This window comes from Rana temporaria, chromosome 3 (assembly GCF_905171775.1).
Source record: "Rana temporaria chromosome 3, aRanTem1.1, whole genome shotgun sequence".
NCBI lineage: Eukaryota > Metazoa > Chordata > Amphibia > Anura > Ranidae > Rana > Rana temporaria.
The window spans coordinates 44,354,399-44,372,531 of NC_053491.1; the positions used below are offsets into that span (position 1 = coordinate 44,354,399).

General features: G+C 42.0%; 1 protein-coding gene across 3 annotated transcripts in view; it reads right to left on the reverse strand.

Annotated features, from left to right (window-relative positions):
* The window catches only part of MAN2A2 (mannosidase alpha class 2A member 2), a 185,109-nt gene that overhangs the window by 74,505 nt on the left and 92,471 nt on the right, over window positions 1–18,133 (reverse strand). For all 3 annotated transcript variants that reach the window (XM_040342482.1, XM_040342484.1, XM_040342483.1), the window contains exons 4-8: window positions 15,780–15,924; window positions 8,046–8,217; window positions 4,218–4,345; window positions 3,896–4,069; window positions 1,395–1,581 (exon numbers count right to left, since the gene is read on the reverse strand). In XM_040342482.1, coding sequence (XP_040198416.1) covers window positions 1,395–1,581; window positions 3,896–4,069; window positions 4,218–4,345; window positions 8,046–8,217; window positions 15,780–15,924 — 806 coding nt within the window. The remainder of the gene's footprint in view (window positions 1–1,394; window positions 1,582–3,895; window positions 4,070–4,217; window positions 4,346–8,045; window positions 8,218–15,779; window positions 15,925–18,133) is intronic.

Below are 18,133 nucleotides of genomic sequence, written 5' to 3' on the forward strand. Positions count from 1 at the left end.
TAAGGTATGGGCGCGGGAACATCGTCGTGATTTACGTCGTTTACGTAAGTCATACGTGAATGGGGCTGGGCGTAGGTTATGTTCACGTTGCATTAATTGGATCCGGCGTATCTTAGGGAGTTCGGGAGTACGGGATTCTGAGCATGCGCCATTCGTTCGGTCATGCATTTACATGGGGTCAAGCTTCATTATAATACAACACGCCCATTGCCTTGCTACTTTGAATTACGCGGGCTTACGCCGGCCCATTTACGTTACGCCGGCGTAAATATGGGAGCAAGTGCTTTGTGAATACTCAGCTTGCCTCTCAATGTTACGTCGGCATAGTGCATATGAGATGCGCTACGCCTATCTAAAGATGGGCCGATCTCTCTGAATCCGGGCCTCGGTTTCTAATTATTAGGGACTCTAATGACTTGAATAGTACCACTGGATTGTTATAAGGCCAATGTGGTACCTATATTTAAAAAAGGATCAAAGTCTTTACCAAGCAACTATAGACCTGCAACTATAGACCTGCAACTATAGACCTGCAACTATAGACCTGCAACTATAGACCTGCAACTATAGACCTGCAACTATAGACCTGCAACTATAGACCTGCAACTATAGACCTGCAACTATAGACCTGCAACTATAGACCTGCAAGTTTAACTTAAATAGTCGTGAAGATACTGGAGAGTTTAATAAAAAAGACCACATAGACAAGTTCTTGCTGGAATTTTTTATTTTATTTTTTTATTTTAAGTAACAGACAAGCATGGATTCATGAAAGACGCAGAGGTGAGCAAATACCACCAAGAGAAAGCTCTATTTGTGGGAAAAAAGGAACATCAGTTTTGTTTGGTTACAATGTCGCACAACTGTGCAAATGTCAGTTAAAGCGACACATTGCCGTATCGCTAAAAATGGCCATGTCAGGAAGGGGGTAAATCCTTCTGGGGCTGAAGTGGTTAATGACTTAAGGATCTTCTCCCCATACTCGCTGTTACAGTTAAAAAAGCACAGCTGTGCGTGACTCCACCCACACGACCACATCATTGATTCACAGATCCCTGTGACTCAATGAACTACAAGTACCGATAGCCTATTTGTGGCTGTCGGCTTGTACCCCTCAAACTCCTAGAGCCATGTTGAGCACTGTGGAAGTTAATCGATTCTTCCTGTCAGTGTAAAACTGTCTGCCCATATGATGTGCGGCAGACCGCTTATACTGACAGTCTGCAGGAGACTTGCATGGCATCAGCAATGTGCCAATCGCTTTCTACGCTCCTAAAACAAAATATAGTAAATGCACATTTTTTTACCTGCAAAAAAATGTGCATTTATCCTTTTTTTGTTAAAAGATGCACTTATCCTTTAAATAAAGGTCAGATTTCATGTCTTTCACCTACCGTTCAGCCACATTTGCCTCTGTGATTGCTCTTGGTGGCGATTTCCACGGACAATTGATTCTACCCCCAGGCAAGCGTCTGAAATCAAACTGGCAGCAGATCTTGGGATCAGGGCCGCATGTGTGTGGGACATCATAGCTATAAAATGGCATCATGTGGCAGAAGATGTCAGTGCTGGAATCTGGATCTGAAAACGATGCCATAAAAAGGAAACGATTTACAACCAAATACATATGATGTTTATGCCACCCGATCCAATAGCAGTGTAGAATATTTAAACATATTTCTAAACCCTTAAACTAGAAGGCTCCAATATATTGTCTTAAAAGGACCGCAGCCGGCATGTTTCTTTGTGTCTGCCGAGCACTGCCTCGACTCTGGGCCTCAAAGAGTAGATCGAGCTAAACAGCTCAATACATCCTCTCTGTTAAAAAAAAAAAAAAAAAAAAACAGCTCAATACATGCAAGTGTTCAGTGAAGCATTTGCTAAGCTGCCTATAGAAAAAGCAATTGTGCCTGCAGCGTTCGTTGAAGAGGAACCTGCTGTTCTCACTTGCACCTTGAAAAGAAGGCAGCATGAGTATTTACAAAACAGAAATCTTAAAAAGGGTATAAATTCAACTTGTTACATTACACAAACTCATACACAAAAGATATGCAGCGTTGTCCTTGCACAACCAGATTTTATCTTAGGGTTTCCAAACTGGCAATGAAATTTTGCGGTTTTGGAGTAAAGGATAAATTTACCTCGGGGAACATGTTGGGAACCCGTTTTTAGGGTGGAACTTGTAACATGTTCTCACTGCTGCAGTCGCTCCACAACACGCCGCCTCTGATGACAGCGAGCCGGGAATCTTCTCCCCAAACAATTACGTCACAATTACTTATTCTTTCAGGGGTTATAACCCTACTATACATCCAAAATGGAAAAAAGTTTTGCCTATAGTTCTACTTTAATCTTTGACAATTAAATCTAGAAGCCAATTGGTTACTATGCACAGCTGCACCAGACTGGGTGGCTCCAGTTTTATGCCGGGTTCATACTGGTCCGACAAACGCTCCGACATTGGGAGCCTCATGTAGCATGACGTGTGAAAATCAATGTTTCCCTATGAGAGCGTCTTAACTGGTCCGACACAAGTCGGTCCGACTTTGAAAATGCTCCCTGTACTACTTTGGTCCGACTTTGATCCAACTTCAATGATATTCAATGGGCTGAAGTAGGATCAAAGTCGGACCCTTGTCGACTTTTGACATCCGACATGGTGATTACAGCAGCAGTAAAAGGAATTTATCTCACTCTGGGATTGTTTTGATTGGTCAAAGAACAAGTCAGACTATCACAAATCAATGTAGGACCGATGTCGCAGAGCAAAGTAGGATGAAAGTCATACTACTGTCATGTAGTATAGTGTAAACCCAGCCTCAGTAACCCCCCCCCCCCCCCCCACCATAGCACCCAAGTGCAATCAATCCTGTGACTTCCAAAGAGAACATTTTGAATGGTTTCTATGAATGACTTGAAGTTTTGTTTCTTGAACTGGTCATTGAATAAGGCCATTTACGAACTTACTTAAATGGAATATTTACTGGTATTTAATTTGTGCTGTAATTTCTGTTACAGTCTGTATGAGAAACTGACAGGACTCACAATCTGCCTCCCAGGCACGTCACTGCGCCCAAGGCTGCTAGTAACAGCTAGTAAAGTAAAAACATACACCATGTGCACATTTCTGTGCATGATCATCCATCTCCCAATCGGGTGTGCAGGCACAAGCAAACGTAGACATGCATAAGTGTAAAAAACAAACACCAGTAGCTTTGCAGGGAGCCTTTTTTAGCAATAGCTTTAACCAGCGTTTTTCAGTGAAGCTTTTTTTTTTTCAATGGATAAAAAAAAAATGCTAAAAAACACTGGCGCAAGCGTTTGAGCGTTTTTCAGCCTTTTTTTTCGCAGAAAAACTGCAATTTGAACGCAAATTTCGGGCGTTCAGAAAAAAGCCAATAAACTCCAAAGCTCAACACTAAAAAATGCCCAGGTGGTCATGGGCACATAGGCTAACAGAGTTCAGTTTATGGGCTTTAAAAAAAAAAAAAAAAAAAAAAAACCCAAAACGCCAACTACAGTTTATCAGCTTAGTGTGCATGGAGCCTAAATATTCTGCATTTGGCCCCAAATTATTAATTGTTTCTTTGATTTAACAAATTGTTTTAAGATCAGAAAAAAAAAAAGGGATGATGCCACACAAAGAAGAAAGGCAAAGAAGGGAATACTGAGATCAGCGCATTTAATGATACAGCTAAGCTTTTGATGCGAGCTTCCCCAATCATCTGATTTTTACAGACAGTAACTATAATAGAAATAAAAAGGAAACTGCCATACAGGAGGCTGCAGATCTGCACTTGAAGACAGACAGGCTAGAAGCACAATTGATAACTTCAGCAGAAACCTTCAAACCCACACATTCAGGAAAAGTGCCAAAAACCTCTTGTTTCCATACCCCACGTCTGTCTCCACATAAACTCCAGACTTCGAGTGGCTGCAAAATGCTTCTTGATGGAGTAATGCACTCTCTGAATCAGCATGCTGGTTATATTTGAGCGTTTCAGAAGGTAAGGCATGGTGGAGCTGTGCCCAAAAGGATCCACCGCCCATCCTGACTTTGGGTTAACACCTTTCAAGAGAAAGAAAGGATCCAATTAACAGAACATTTCTTTATTAAGCTAAAGTTATTTGGGTAATACGTTTAATTGTTCATTAGTAACTGCACAAACAATGCTGCCCTCTAACCCAAACCCATGCAAACAAAATGGTTTCCATACCAATGTTTTTCTTCAGCCACTGGTGGCCTTCAATCATCTGGTCGATTATGGCAAAGTAATGAGTATTGGCTTCATCAGGCATTACCCAGCCACCAGTTGTCATCTCCAGTTGGCCATTAGCAACTAACCTTTGGAGAGGAAACACGCAGATCAACGAGACTAGGCATGCTTCAACAAATAAAGCATAGAAGTATGAAGTAAATATAATTTATATTACACATATATATACATACATACATACATACATACATGGTAAAAGAAGTACTGAATACGTTACCATTTTTCTAGGTAAATTAATTTCTAAAGATGCCATTGACATGAAACTCAACACTTCTCGCTAACAACCCATGCAATCGATACATACAAAGAAACCAAAACAAATAAGTTCAGAAATTAAGTTATGTGTAATAAAATGGAATGACACGGGGAACAAGTATTGAACACGCTAACTGAAATGTAATATTTCATACAAAATATTGTTGGTAATGACAGCTTCTTCTACAGTCTTCAAATCTTAAAAGGGGTTGTAAAGGTACAATTTTCCCCCCTAAATAGCTTCCTTTACCTTAGTGCAGTCCTCCTTCACTTACCTCATCCTTCCATTTTGCTTTTAAATGTCCTTATTTCTTCTGAGAAATCCTCACTTCCTGTTCTTCTGTCTGTAACTCCACACAGTAATGCAAGGCTTTCTCCCTGGTGTGGAGTGTTGTGCTCCCCCCTCCCTTGGACTACACAGGAGAGTCAGGATGCTCTCTATGTTGCAGATAGAGAAAGGAGCTGTGTGTTAGTGGGCGTCCTGACTCTCCTGTAGCCCAAGGGAGGGGGTCGAGCACGACACTCCACACCAGGGAGAAAGCCTTGCATTACTGTGTGGAGTTACAGACAGAAGTCTTGCTGAAATGTCCTCCCCTGTTCCATTTTCATTATCTGGTAGATGGCAGTAGGTTTCTATCAAGAATGTCTTGGTACATTTTTTCATTCATCCTTCCTTCCTTCAATGATATGAAGTTTGCCACTACCGTATGCTGAAGAACCGCCCCACACCATGATGTTCCGACCTTCAAACATCACTGTTGGGGGGGTGGGGGGGGTGCAGTTCCATTTGACCTCCAAACATGGTGTGTATTATGGCATCATCCAAAGAGTTAAATTTTGGTCTCATCTGACCAGACTATATTCTCCCATTATTTCACAGGCTTGTCTAAATAAGCTTCAACATGCTTTTTCTTCAGCAAGTCTTGAGTGGTGACCGTGCATACAGGCCATGGCGGTTGAGTGCACTACTTATTGTTTTCTTTGAAAGAATTGTACCTGCTAATTCCAGGTCTTTCTGAAACGCTCCACAAGTGGCTCTTGGACGATTCTTCCGATAATTCCTTTTCACTCCTCTGTCAGAAATCCTGCAAGTAGCACCTGGTCGTGGCCGGTTAATGGTGAAATGATATTCTTTTCACTTCTGGCTTATGGCCCCAACAGTGCTCACTGGAACATTCAAAATTCTAGAAAGCCTTCTATTACCAATGCCATCAGAATGTTGCGAAGGTCTTGAATAAGCCCTCTGATTTTACCCATCATGAGAGGTTTCTTGTGCGACATCTTGTTATCGAGACAACTTTTTTGGGATTGAAACAGTAGATATTAATTAGCACTGACAAGGGGGTAGAATTGCTTTCTAATTACTGATAGATTTCAGCTGGTGTATTGGCTTTTTGTGTCTTTTTGCATCTCCCTTTCTTCACATGTTAAATACTTTTTTCCCCTGTGTCATTACATTGAATTACACATAACTTAACATTTCTGAACTTATTTGTTTTGGTTTCCCTGTATGTATGGATTGCAAGGGTTGTTACCGACATGTGATGAAAATGTCATGTCAATAGCACCATCAAATGCACAAGAAAGCCTGCAAACAGTTTGCTGAAGACAAGCAGACTAAGGACATGGATTACTGGAACCATGTCCTGTGGTCTGATGAGACAGAGACAAACTTATTTGGTTCAGATGGTGTCAAGCGTGTGTGGGAGCAACCAGGTGAGGAATACAAAGACAAGTGTGTCTTGCCTACAGTCAAGCATGGTAATGGGAGTGTCATGGTCTGGGGCTGCATGAGTGCTGCAGACACTGGGGAGCTACAGTTCATTGGGGGGGGGGGGGGAACCATGAATGCCAACATGTACTGTGACCTACTGAAGCAGAGCATGATCCCCCTCCCTTTGGAGACTGGGCTGCAGGGCAGTATTCCAACATAACGGCCCCAAACACCTCCAAGACGACCACTGCCTTGCTAAAGAAGCCAAGGGTAAAGGGGATGGACTGCCCAAGCATGATTCCAGACCTAAACCCTATTGAGCATCTGTGGGGCATCCTCAAATGGAAGGTGGAGGAGCGCAAGATCTCTAACATTCACCAGCTCTGTGATGTCATCATGGAGGAACAGAAGAGGACTCCAGTGGCAACCTGTCAAGCTCTGCTGAACTCCATGCCCAAGAGGGTTAAGGCATTGCTGGAAAATAATGGTGGCCACACAAAATATTGACACTTTGGGCCCAATTTGGACCTTTTCACTTAGGGGTGTACTCACTTTTGTTGCCAGCGGTTTAGACACTAATGGCTGTGTGTTGTGTTATTTTGAAGTGAAAGGAAATTTACACCGTTATACAAGCTGTACACCCACTACTTTACATTGTAGCAAAGTGTAATTTCTTCAGCGCAACTCGCAAATGCGCAGGTGAAGATGCCAGTGCCTGCACCCGGAGCCGATGGACAGATCAGCTTGGGGTGCTGACATAGCAGGATTCCTGGACAGGCAAGTGTCCTTATATTAAAAGTCAGCAGCTACAGTATTTGAACTTCTGATTCAAGAATTTACATATACACATTATAAGATCATCTAGCTTGCTGTGTTCAACATACCCCAGCGACGCATACAGCAAATCCAGCCTATATAGTCCAACTTTTTCTCTAGTTTTGGTCTCCCTATATATTCCGTCTGAGTTCCGTCAAAGGACGCACAGAAATGCTAAAGAATGTTTGCAATATTTCCAGGTCTCTTTTCCTATAGTTGGTTATCTGTAGCAATATAGGGAAAATTCGCTTTTGTGGAAGAGCCATAAACTGACACAGCAGGAGAGACAACACTTTGCCGGGGTCCTATAGAATAGAAAGAATTGGAGGGGGATTAAAAGGAAAAGCATGAAGCTTTTTTGGCCATACTCCTATGGATCACAGGAGTGCAGTTCGTTCTGCACTCCCAAGACCCGTTTTCAGGCGATAGTGGGCTAAAGTTTACCGTCTCTTGATGTCACTCAGCTGGTCCAGGCTTGGGAAAGACCCCCAACCATATGGTTGGGATCTACCCAGATCACTGGATCGACACTTGGCAATACCCTGAGAGCATGAGCCATCCCCTCCTGCCCCCTTCCACAGCCCAGCGCTTCAGCGAGTTCTGGCTCTCTCCTCAGAACGGAGGGGGAGAACTGAGCGACCAGCGGTGTTTGATCACTTAGTTCTCGCTGTAGAGACAGCTGGAGATCAATTCTGCATCTACATAAGTGAGTATAATTGTTTTTGTTTTTTTGTAATCCCAAACTAATTTTTTTTAAATCCTAGCCAGTTCCATCCAAAACTGAAAAAAAAAAAAAAAAAAAAGTTTCCTTTAAAGTATAGGTAACAACAGCATGATCAAAAACTGCGGTCAAACCTACATATACTTTGCCTCCCTATGACCCAAGGTAAGAAGCAGGGTACACACACACACACACACACACACACTTGTCTAGGCTAGATAGACCAAAAGGATAAGTTTAGGGTAAGAACCCTCAACACTACCTTCGCACTGCCGCCCTCTTCTGGGAATTGATGTTATCCCACCACTTTGAAAAGAAGGAAATCTCCGACCAGATGAATCTTCGACGTGGGTCCTCTTGCAGTTTGACTACCATATTGTTTAGGATATGTTGAGTCTGGTCATAGTAATATTTATCAAATGTTTTTATCCAACCTGTGAAGCAAATATTACTAGTATCAAATTACTTGATCATAAAAGAACATGGTTCCACAATCAATTTAACGGTCATTTTCCAATCACAAACTGAAACTTTCAATAAGGAAAAAAGTTAAATGTTTGGAACACTTCCCTACACAGTCCAAATAATGGGCAGCACACCAATGATGTCCCAACTCCATATGGTTTCCTTCTATTTTATCCTAACCCTTAACCCCCTCCCCCTCCTTTTGGGAGGTAAAATAGGAAAAACCTTCTCAGGGCTCTGCGCTGGTATATGTGCCCATTAGGTCATGCTAATGTTTCTTTGGGGTTTCCCAGGCCCTCGTGTATATATGTATACCTAGGCATTATTTTGTTAGTCCCCTTCTATTTCACATTGTAATGTGGATTCTATGTCCAACTGCAAAATTTATAAACACCTTTAAAAAAAAAAAAAAAAAAAAAGTCCAACTCCAGCCAAGGTTTAATTGCAATGACAGCACACCGTTCACTCCCACCCAACGCCATGCCCCCAAAAAAGGTTTCATCCATAGCAGAGCTTAATTATAGGGAAACATGTTGGGGACACGACTTTGGGTAGGAGTGAGGAGTGTGCAGTGAATATGGTGAAAATTCACTTTGCGAAGAATACCCACACACATTATTATTATTATACAGGATTTATATAGTGCCAACAGTTTACGCAGCGCTTTACAACATCAGGGAAGACAGTACAGTTACAATACAATTCAATACAGGAAGGATCAGAGGGCCCTGCTCGTTAGAGCTTACAATCTAGAAGGGAGGGGCACATGCAAGGTAATCCAAAAACTGTATTTTTGCTTGCACATGACTAGATGGAAGTCAGCAGAGCCTCATTCATTAAAGTGTTCGTAAACCGAAAAAAAAATCCCCTGCAAGGCAATGTCCTAATGTGCTAGTATGCATCGCATTACCAAAAATATGTAGAATACATATCTGCCTAAACTGAGAACATTTTTTTTTTACATTTGGATATTTATTGTAAAAGTTTGTTTATAGCGCAAAAAATAAAAGCCGCAGCGGTGATTCCACCAAAAGAAAGCTCTATTTGTGGGGGGAAAAAAAAAAGGACGTCAATTTTGTTTGGGTACAGCGTCGCACAACCGTGCAATTGTCAAAGCGATATAGTGCCGTATCGCAAAAAATGGCCTGGTCATTGAGCAGCCAAATCTTCCGGGGCTGAAGTGGTTAGACTAAAGACCTATTTTTGAAAAGTGAGCACCCCATTTGCTCTTAGTAAACCATCCCCCATTGTGTCTGTATGACCATGTGCTGCTGGTAATATGTTGCCCAAACACAGATCTACAGTAAAACCTTTTTGCTTGACAATAAAACCAGCATCAAAGTGTTAAATAAAGTGTCAACTTTCTCCTAGCAGTCAGATATTTCCCTCTCCCTCGCTCTCTCTCTCCCTCTCTCTCTCTGTGAAAATAACATCCTTTTGTTAGCTGGTGTGAAGTTAGACATGAGAATGACTGTCTTTTGTTTGTTACTTTGTAATTGTATGCTGTCTAGCTGTCTGAAACCTTATAACCCTTTGTACCAACAAAAGTATTTCAGAAGGTTTTCTCTGCAGCCCAACACAACCTGACTATGCGAAGACCCACTTTTTGTGGTTTCATAAATGAGCTGAAATTCACATCTATAAATGGAAAAAAATATCTGTTTTAAAAAGGAAGATTTATTGTTGGCTTTAGTTTTTCAGTGCTTACTATACATTATATTACCCAGTTATAATGAACAGGTGAGAGTACATTTTATTATGTACCATGAGGCTCCCCCTCCAGGATTATCCTGTCTGGGGGGGTCTCACGGGTGTCCTCATCCCCTCTCTTCCTCCTTAATTTGGCTCCTTCTATCATCTTATAGATGGCAATCTTTTGCCCCTAAGCACATTCAAAGTTATACGCAAAGCTCCCAGCCATAGACTGACTACCTATACAGTACCTCTAGCCCTTAACGCAGAGGTCCGCCTAAAAAAAATATATATACACATTAAAAGCCAGCAGCTACAAATACAGCAGCTGCTGACTTTTAATAAATGGACACTTACCTGTCCCAGGGTGTCTGCGATGCCGGCAGGCGAAGCGAGCAATCCCTCGGCTGCCCCCACCGCCATCCTCTGTGAGGGAATCAGGAAGTGAAGCGCTGCGGCTTCACTTCCCAGTTCCCTACTGCGCATGCGCGAGTCGCGCTGTGCGTCCACACTGGTCCCCGCTGTCTTCTGGGACCTGTGCGTTTCCCAGAAGACAGCGGGGGGGCATGACTCCCGCGGGAGTCTATGCCCGGAAGTGGGTGCAAATACCTGTATTACACAGATATCTGCACCCTCTCCCCCCTGAAAGGTGCCAAATGCGAAACCAATACTGTTACAACTATAGGCAAAACTTAATTTTTTTTTTCATTTTTGGATAGAGTAATGGAACGTTATATATAACCCATCAGTCCCCCCCCCCCCCGCCATCTGTGTCCCATTGCAGAGATGTCCCTTCACTTCTTGTCCCATAGCCAACTCCCCATAATTACTTTTCTGGGGACAACCCAAAATTTGGGATTTTCTTTAAATTTTATTTTCAATGATAATGGTAAACAGGTCAAATAGAGAGTGAATCTCCTTAACGGGGACACAGACAGTAATAAAAACTGACAGATGTTCTTACCCCTCTGCCCTCTAGCCAAAATGTAAAAAAGTTTTGCCTTTAGTTATACGTTAATGCTCCCGTCACACTAGTGACTCTGATGGCACTTCCCGTATAGGCCAGCATCTTGCTCTTTGTTGGCCACACTTTTAGGCCAGGCAGGGGGCACTGTCCTGGGAGCACTTACCGTATCCCCCACTTTTTTTTTATTCCGTCAAGCCCTTACACCACCGCTCCCCCCCCCGCTCTTCTTTTCCTACTGCTTCTCTACCAAATGATCTTCCAAGCTACTTCTTGCTTCTAAGATGGTTAAATTACCCACGATTTCCATTTACAAATCACAAATATCTAGGTTATGTACCAGATATAATTATTTTTTCAAGACATCTTGTGTTATGTTCTGTGTGCCTTTCTTTCCATGAACACAGACAACATATATCAAGGACACATGCTGCTACGCACAGACTGTTTTTTTGCATTTGCATTTATGCCTTTGTCTTCATTGTACCACCTGCTTCGAGTTTTCTCTGTATGCAACTGCTTTTCTACATTGACATGACCTGTCTGACATAAAAGGATAATAGAAAATAAAAATACAAATAAATACTGCTTTTAAGCATTCCAACTCGCCAGTAAAAATTGCATTCTTTAAAAAAAAAAAAAAAAAAAAATGAGCAGATAAAATGTTTAATTATGAAAGTGTCAATTCTTTATTTTCCCCTATGAAAACTACTTGTTAAACCATCACATATTAAAGAAGTCTACAGATGTTAGAAGGCAGTCATTGAAAATTGCCCGATCGGGTGATAATCTAATGCGGGGGGATCAGCAACCAGTAGATCGTGGACAGATGACTGATAGATTGCGCTCTGGGCTTGCTGACCAACCATTCCAGAGCATCAAACAGTGCAATGCATAGGGACTACTTGTAAAGTTGGAGCTGTAGTAAGGAACGAGCCCCGCATAAGCCGGTGCCTCCTCTGTAGTACTGGCTCCTGTCTCATGCGGAGTGATGCCAACTGCGCTCCCCTCTTATTCCGGCAAGCGTTCTCCAGAGTGGTGCAAGCAGCAGAAAAGACAAGATCTTCAGGTCAGTGTGAAGCAATACACTGGGCAGAATAGTATAGGGCTGCGGTTTACTCTCACCACAGGTGCGGTGCAGTGTACCTGCAGCTTTCCTGCACTTAGCCATAGACGTCTATTATTTTACCACCCCCCAACTTTATGTGAACGAGCCCTAGGGGTGCCGCTGTCCAATGCAACTAAAGGCACATTCACGAGTGCAGCAGGCACTGCTGCACCTCTCAAAAGCGATATGAATATGTGTTGACAGGTGTTGAGGTGACATGTTGCCTCCTCACCACCCGATTTAAATCCATGATTGCTATGCAATGCATGCGATTGCCACACGGTAGTATGGCAACTAGGAGGTTTACATCAGGTGAGGAGGCGACACTGTGCCTGGTGAGTTTTGACTTATCCTGTGTTGTTCAGGTAGATCTCCACCTCTAATGCTGGCCAGCCGCCATACACCTACAGATTATCTGCAGATTTTATATGGTGGGATGAAAAAAGTGGAACAGATTCCTCCATCTACGCTGAACTGTGTGGATAGAAGAATCTCCCACTGGCCCAAGCTTCCATATCTTGCTAGTCGGCCCCAATGGCTCTCACAATACCTGAACATTCTGATTGGGTGCAGGCATGGTTTAGGTTGAGAGCCAGCGGGGTCGACTAGCAAGATGAGGAAGCTTGGGCTAGTGGGAGATTCTTCCATCCATACAGTTCAGTGTAGATGGAGGAATCTGTTCCACTTTTTCCATCTAACCATAGAAAATCTGCAAATAATCTATAGATGTATGGCCAGCATTAGGTTGCCTACCCCTGATATAATGTGTAGAAGGCACAAGAAGTCGCTGCTCTGGGACATGGCTTGAAAGGAATGATTATACAGGTTAGAAATGCTTATGTAATCACTATAGTTTATCAGGGTTGGGGCAGAGATCTAGGGTGCAAGTTACCCCTCCCTTCTCCATAGGCCTAAACATGAAATATAATCCAAAGCTATTCACGTAAATGAAGTAAATGAACCATCCTCTACGGTCTTTGGCCAGTATTAGTGTCAGTGAACATTATATCAGACAAATTGCATATCACCTATATAAAAAAGGTACATATGATATGACTGGCATATCACATATACCTTGAAATACTGTAGGTGACCAGCTAAGGACCAAATCTGCCTAAAAATGTAAAAATGTGATGTTTGCCCTCACTCCATCTACTATCTGATTGTACATGTAGGAAAACAGGTAAAAATCTACTGCCTATTAGCAGAAAGGTTTTTTTTCTGAGCTGTAACATGCTGGGGTAAAGAATAGACACACACAGCACGCAAGATTCAACATGCAGCATATTGGGAAGGCAGTCAGAGGCTTCACAGTAATAAAGATGGGTTGTGCTTTTATTTTAAAATATCACATGATTAGGTAATTTGGCCATTTGATATCGTCTTTAGGAGTAGTATTTAAATAATCTAGTAAACCAGCAATGTTGCCGTATAAAGAGATTAAGCACCAGCTACCGACGTGTCACACTGCAATACACATTATGTCTTTCTCTCACAGTTTGGTTTTATAAATCAGATTATAGCAGCTGTTATTTTACTGTTTACTTTTATATCTTGATCCATCAAATGACCCATACAAACAGGCTACTACAAACTGCCAATGGCTGTTTTTCATAAATCAAATAAAAACATGGCAATTGAAATACTGCATGTCTTAGCCAAGTAGCAGCCTGAGCCCCTGCGAGAGCTCTGTGATGGAATCCTGAGTAGTACAGTGACAGCTGCAGGCTTTGGGACTGCCAGACTTGGTAATTGGGAAGGACACTAGGAAAATTCTGAATACAAAAATCCCAATCAGACTATGACAGGAACCAATTTGGAGACAAATAGAATCATAGAACGCAGATGTACAAATAGTTTAAAAAGCTCCTGATAAACATTTTTTTTTCCCCCCAAAAATTATTTTATTATTTTTTCCCTAGACAGTACAATAAACACAACATAAAATCAACATATAAAACTAACAACATACATGGTCTTAATAAGTACCCCTTACACTAAGAGAGATAAAAGAGGAGACATCTTCAGACAGTACTTCTTCTAGAATATTCCTTCCCATTTTGCCTCCAGGTCTAATTTTCCCATTGTATTCTCTATGGGGAACACCGGGGGAGATGGCTCTAAAGCCCCTAATGGAGGGAGGGGCGGGATGAATGGGGGAGATGGGGGCACGGGGTGATATAAACATTTGCATACAATTCAGTTTTACCAAGTTATCCTTCAATATACATTTTATATAACTTACCAAAATGTCAATGCTAGGACAATGTCAGATGACACAATGGGGTTGAATTACTAAAACTGGAGAGTGCAAAATCTGGTTCAGCTCTGCATAAAAACCAAAATCGACAAATTGATGACTCATCTGGATATGTGTGTAATTGCCATCATCCCTTATAATTGAATATTTAGAAAGAACCTCAAAATTGGAACTTTAAAAAGGTAATTGAAAAAAAGAATTGTATTGTTAAAAAGCTATTTCTATATAAGAGTAAAAATGTATGAATAATGATGAAAAGTTGTCCATAATATGAACATGGTATACCATGGGATATCCTGACCTACCATACACCATCGTAACGCGTATCGATGGAGCAATAGCAAGTAGCTGGGGAATACCACTTCAGAATTGTTTAAACTCTGTATTTGTGACGTTATGTTGGTATACCACAGCCGCTCTCAACCTTTTCAACACAGAGGAACCCTTGAAAAAGCTCTCCGGTCACGGGGGAACCCCTGCTTAAAAATTGAACTCTACAACTCGTGATACATTAGTGTGATGGTCAGTGGGAAGAATGGTCCTTACACTTGTGGTCATTGGGAAGAATTATCCTCTTACAAATAGCTAAAAAGGTCAATGGTGTCAGTGGGAACTTATCTGAAAGGCAGAAATTGCCCAAAGCTGAAGGAACCCCTAGCAACCATAGGGTTCCACGGAACCCTGGTTGAGAATCACTGGTATACCATGTTCATATTATAGAAAAAAAATATATAAATTATTCATACATTTTTACACTTAATATGGAAATATCTTTTTAACAATACAATTCTCTTTTTTCAATTGTCTTTAAAGTCCCAATTTTGAGGTTCTTTCTAAAAAAACAAAAAAAAAAAAAAAATCAGCTTCCAGGTTTTTTTTTATTTTTTATTCATCAAGGCCCAATTAAACAAGCTTCAGATTTTGCACTCCCCAGTTTTAGTAAATCAACCCCGGAGTCTATGGTAGGACAATGTCAGATGGCACACCACGTCAATGGTAGGACAATGTCAGATGGCACACCACGTCTATGGTAGGACAATGTCAGATGGCACACCACGTCTATGGTAGGACAATGTCAGATGGCACACCACGTCTATGGTAGGACAATGTCAGATGGCACACCACGTCTATGGTAGGACAATGTCAGATGGCACACCACATCTTTAGTAGGACAATGACCGATGGCACACCACGTTTATGCTAGGACAATGTCAGATGGCACACCACGTCAATGCTAGGACAATGACCGATGACACACCAGGTCTATGCTAGGGCATAAATCGGATGGGGGAGCCATAGCGCTACCTTTAAGACACTGTGTTAGATTATATTCTCTGGAAACCTGTTTTTCCACTTGCCTCTGCAATGCTGATGCTGCATACACTTCTGCTTCAAGCACATAGAGTTTTTGTACTTTAATGATAATAATGATTAGGATTATACAGAACATCCATTTATGAAGGATATGTATGTACAATATGGTACAAAAAGATTGTTTTATTCTTACCAGGATCATTGTGCGAGTGTGGAACTACAAACACCTGAAGAGGTTCAGTCTCCCATTCATTAGGATCATATGTGATGTCAAATCCTTGTTTCCAAACTCCTCCATCCACATTATCAAAAGGCAACTGTGTGTAAATATCCAGCATCTGAAAAAGATTGCATACATCGATTACCATATATAAAAAAAAAAAAAAAAAAAAAAAAAAAAAAAAAAAAAAAAGGTGTGTGTACACCATATTACCAAAAGTATTGGGACACCTGAATTTATACGCACATGAACTTTAATAGCTCATCCATGTCTTTATGGCCCTTGACCCCTTAGTTCCAGTGAAAGGAACTCTTAAGGCGTCAGCATACTAAGACATTTTGGACATCTTCATGCTCCCAACTTTGTGGGAACAGTTTGGGGGACGGCCCCTTCCTGTTCCAACATGACTACGCACCAGTGCACAAAGCAAGGTCCATAAAGACATGGATGATCGAGTTTGGGGTGGAGGAACTTGGCTGGCCTGCACAGAGTCTTGACCTCAACCTGATAGAACACCTTTGGGATGAATTAGAGTGGAGATTGCAAGCCAGGTCTTCTCGTCTGCATCAGAGCCTGTCCTCACAAATGTTCTTCTGGAAGAATGGTCAAACATGCCCATAGACACACTCCTACACCTTGTGGACAGTCTTCCCAGAAGAGTTGAAGCTGGTATAGATGCAAAGGGTGGGCCAACTCAATATTGAACCCTATGGACCAAGATTGGGATGCCATTAAAGTTCATGTGTGAGTAAGGGCAGGTGTCCCAATACTATATAATAATATAATATAATAGATCTCAAAAGGAGGTGGATTTCAGATTCACATTTGAAAATTGCAATGAACGCTGAGACATGAACATATTTGTTCCTCCACAGGCTGGACAGTCAGCTACTGATGAATATCAGCGGCCACCGTTTTGATTGATTTTAGAAAAAGAACTAAAGTTGCAAGTAGGTGTATCTAATTTTTGATGGGTCTTTGGGGAAGTGGAAGATCACTGTAGTAGTTAGCACTACTACAGTGATAACCGATATCTTCCAGGATCTGTGCCAAACAGCTTACCCTCTGCACACTAATCACAGGGGATCAGAGTGCAGAGGTGAAATAGCCCACATAGAATCTGAGCAAGACCCAAATCACTGCAGTAATGCCATTCAGAACTCCAGAGGAGAGATACTGAAAGCAATGATGTCCTGCTAATAAGCAGTATATTTGTAACAGTTCCCAGTGCAGCATAATAGAAAAAGGTATTGTGCTTTATTAATTGCTTAGTACACAGTGCAGCAGATGTAATAGATCATGGCAACCAAATACAAGCTTTGGTTAATAAGATTATAATATACTGCTGAAGACTCACTATTTAATATGGACTATAAGGCTCAATTCGATCACCCATAATAAACCATATTTTTGTTGATTATGTAAAAAAAAGTTCTCCATGTTTTTCCCCTTCTTTTTTTCTTCATCTATTATGGAGGATGAGCTAGGAATAAAAAAAAAGAGGACACTGCAAAAAGAGCACATATAATCCTTTCGTATGCGCCACAAGACAATCCATAATGCCAAGTGACACTTCTGTTGGAACTTTGAGGAAATATGTCACTGCATGTAAAAGTAAAGCATGTCACTCGTACACAGACGCCACCTGCTTAAAGTGGACTTGGCACTAAAAGTCAAGGTCCGCTTATGAACCTCACTCCCCATCTCACGACCTCCACCCCACCTTATGAGCCTCACTTCCTACGAGCCTCACTCTCCCCCCCCCCCCCCCACGCAATCCTACGAGCCTCCCCTCACGGAGACTCTTTACCACTTGATCAGCCGTGTCCAATCACGGCTGATCACGATGTAAATAGGAAGGGCCGGTAATCGGCTTTTCCTCACGTCTGTCAGACGCGAGGAGAGCCGATCGGCTGCTCCTGTGACGGGGGGGGGGGGGGGGTTGCCATCCTAGACCACCAGGGATGAGGAGGACACGAAAAATGGATGCCAATCAGTGCCGCAATGGATGCCAATCAGTGCCCACAATGGGCATCACTGATTGGCAGGCATTGTTTGGCACTGATTGGCATTCATTAGTACAACACATACAATAGTGCCCATCTGTGCCACCTATCAGTGCCCGTCCGTGCCGCCTATCCGTGCCGCCCATTAGTGCCCATCAATGCCACAACATCAGTGCCACCTCATCGGTGCCGCCTTATCAGTGCCCGCCAGTGCAGTACCATCAGTGTCCATCAGTGAAGGAGAAAACATACTTATTTACAATGTTTTATAACAGAAACAAAAAAAATGTTTTTTTCTAAATTTTCGGTCATTTAAAAAAA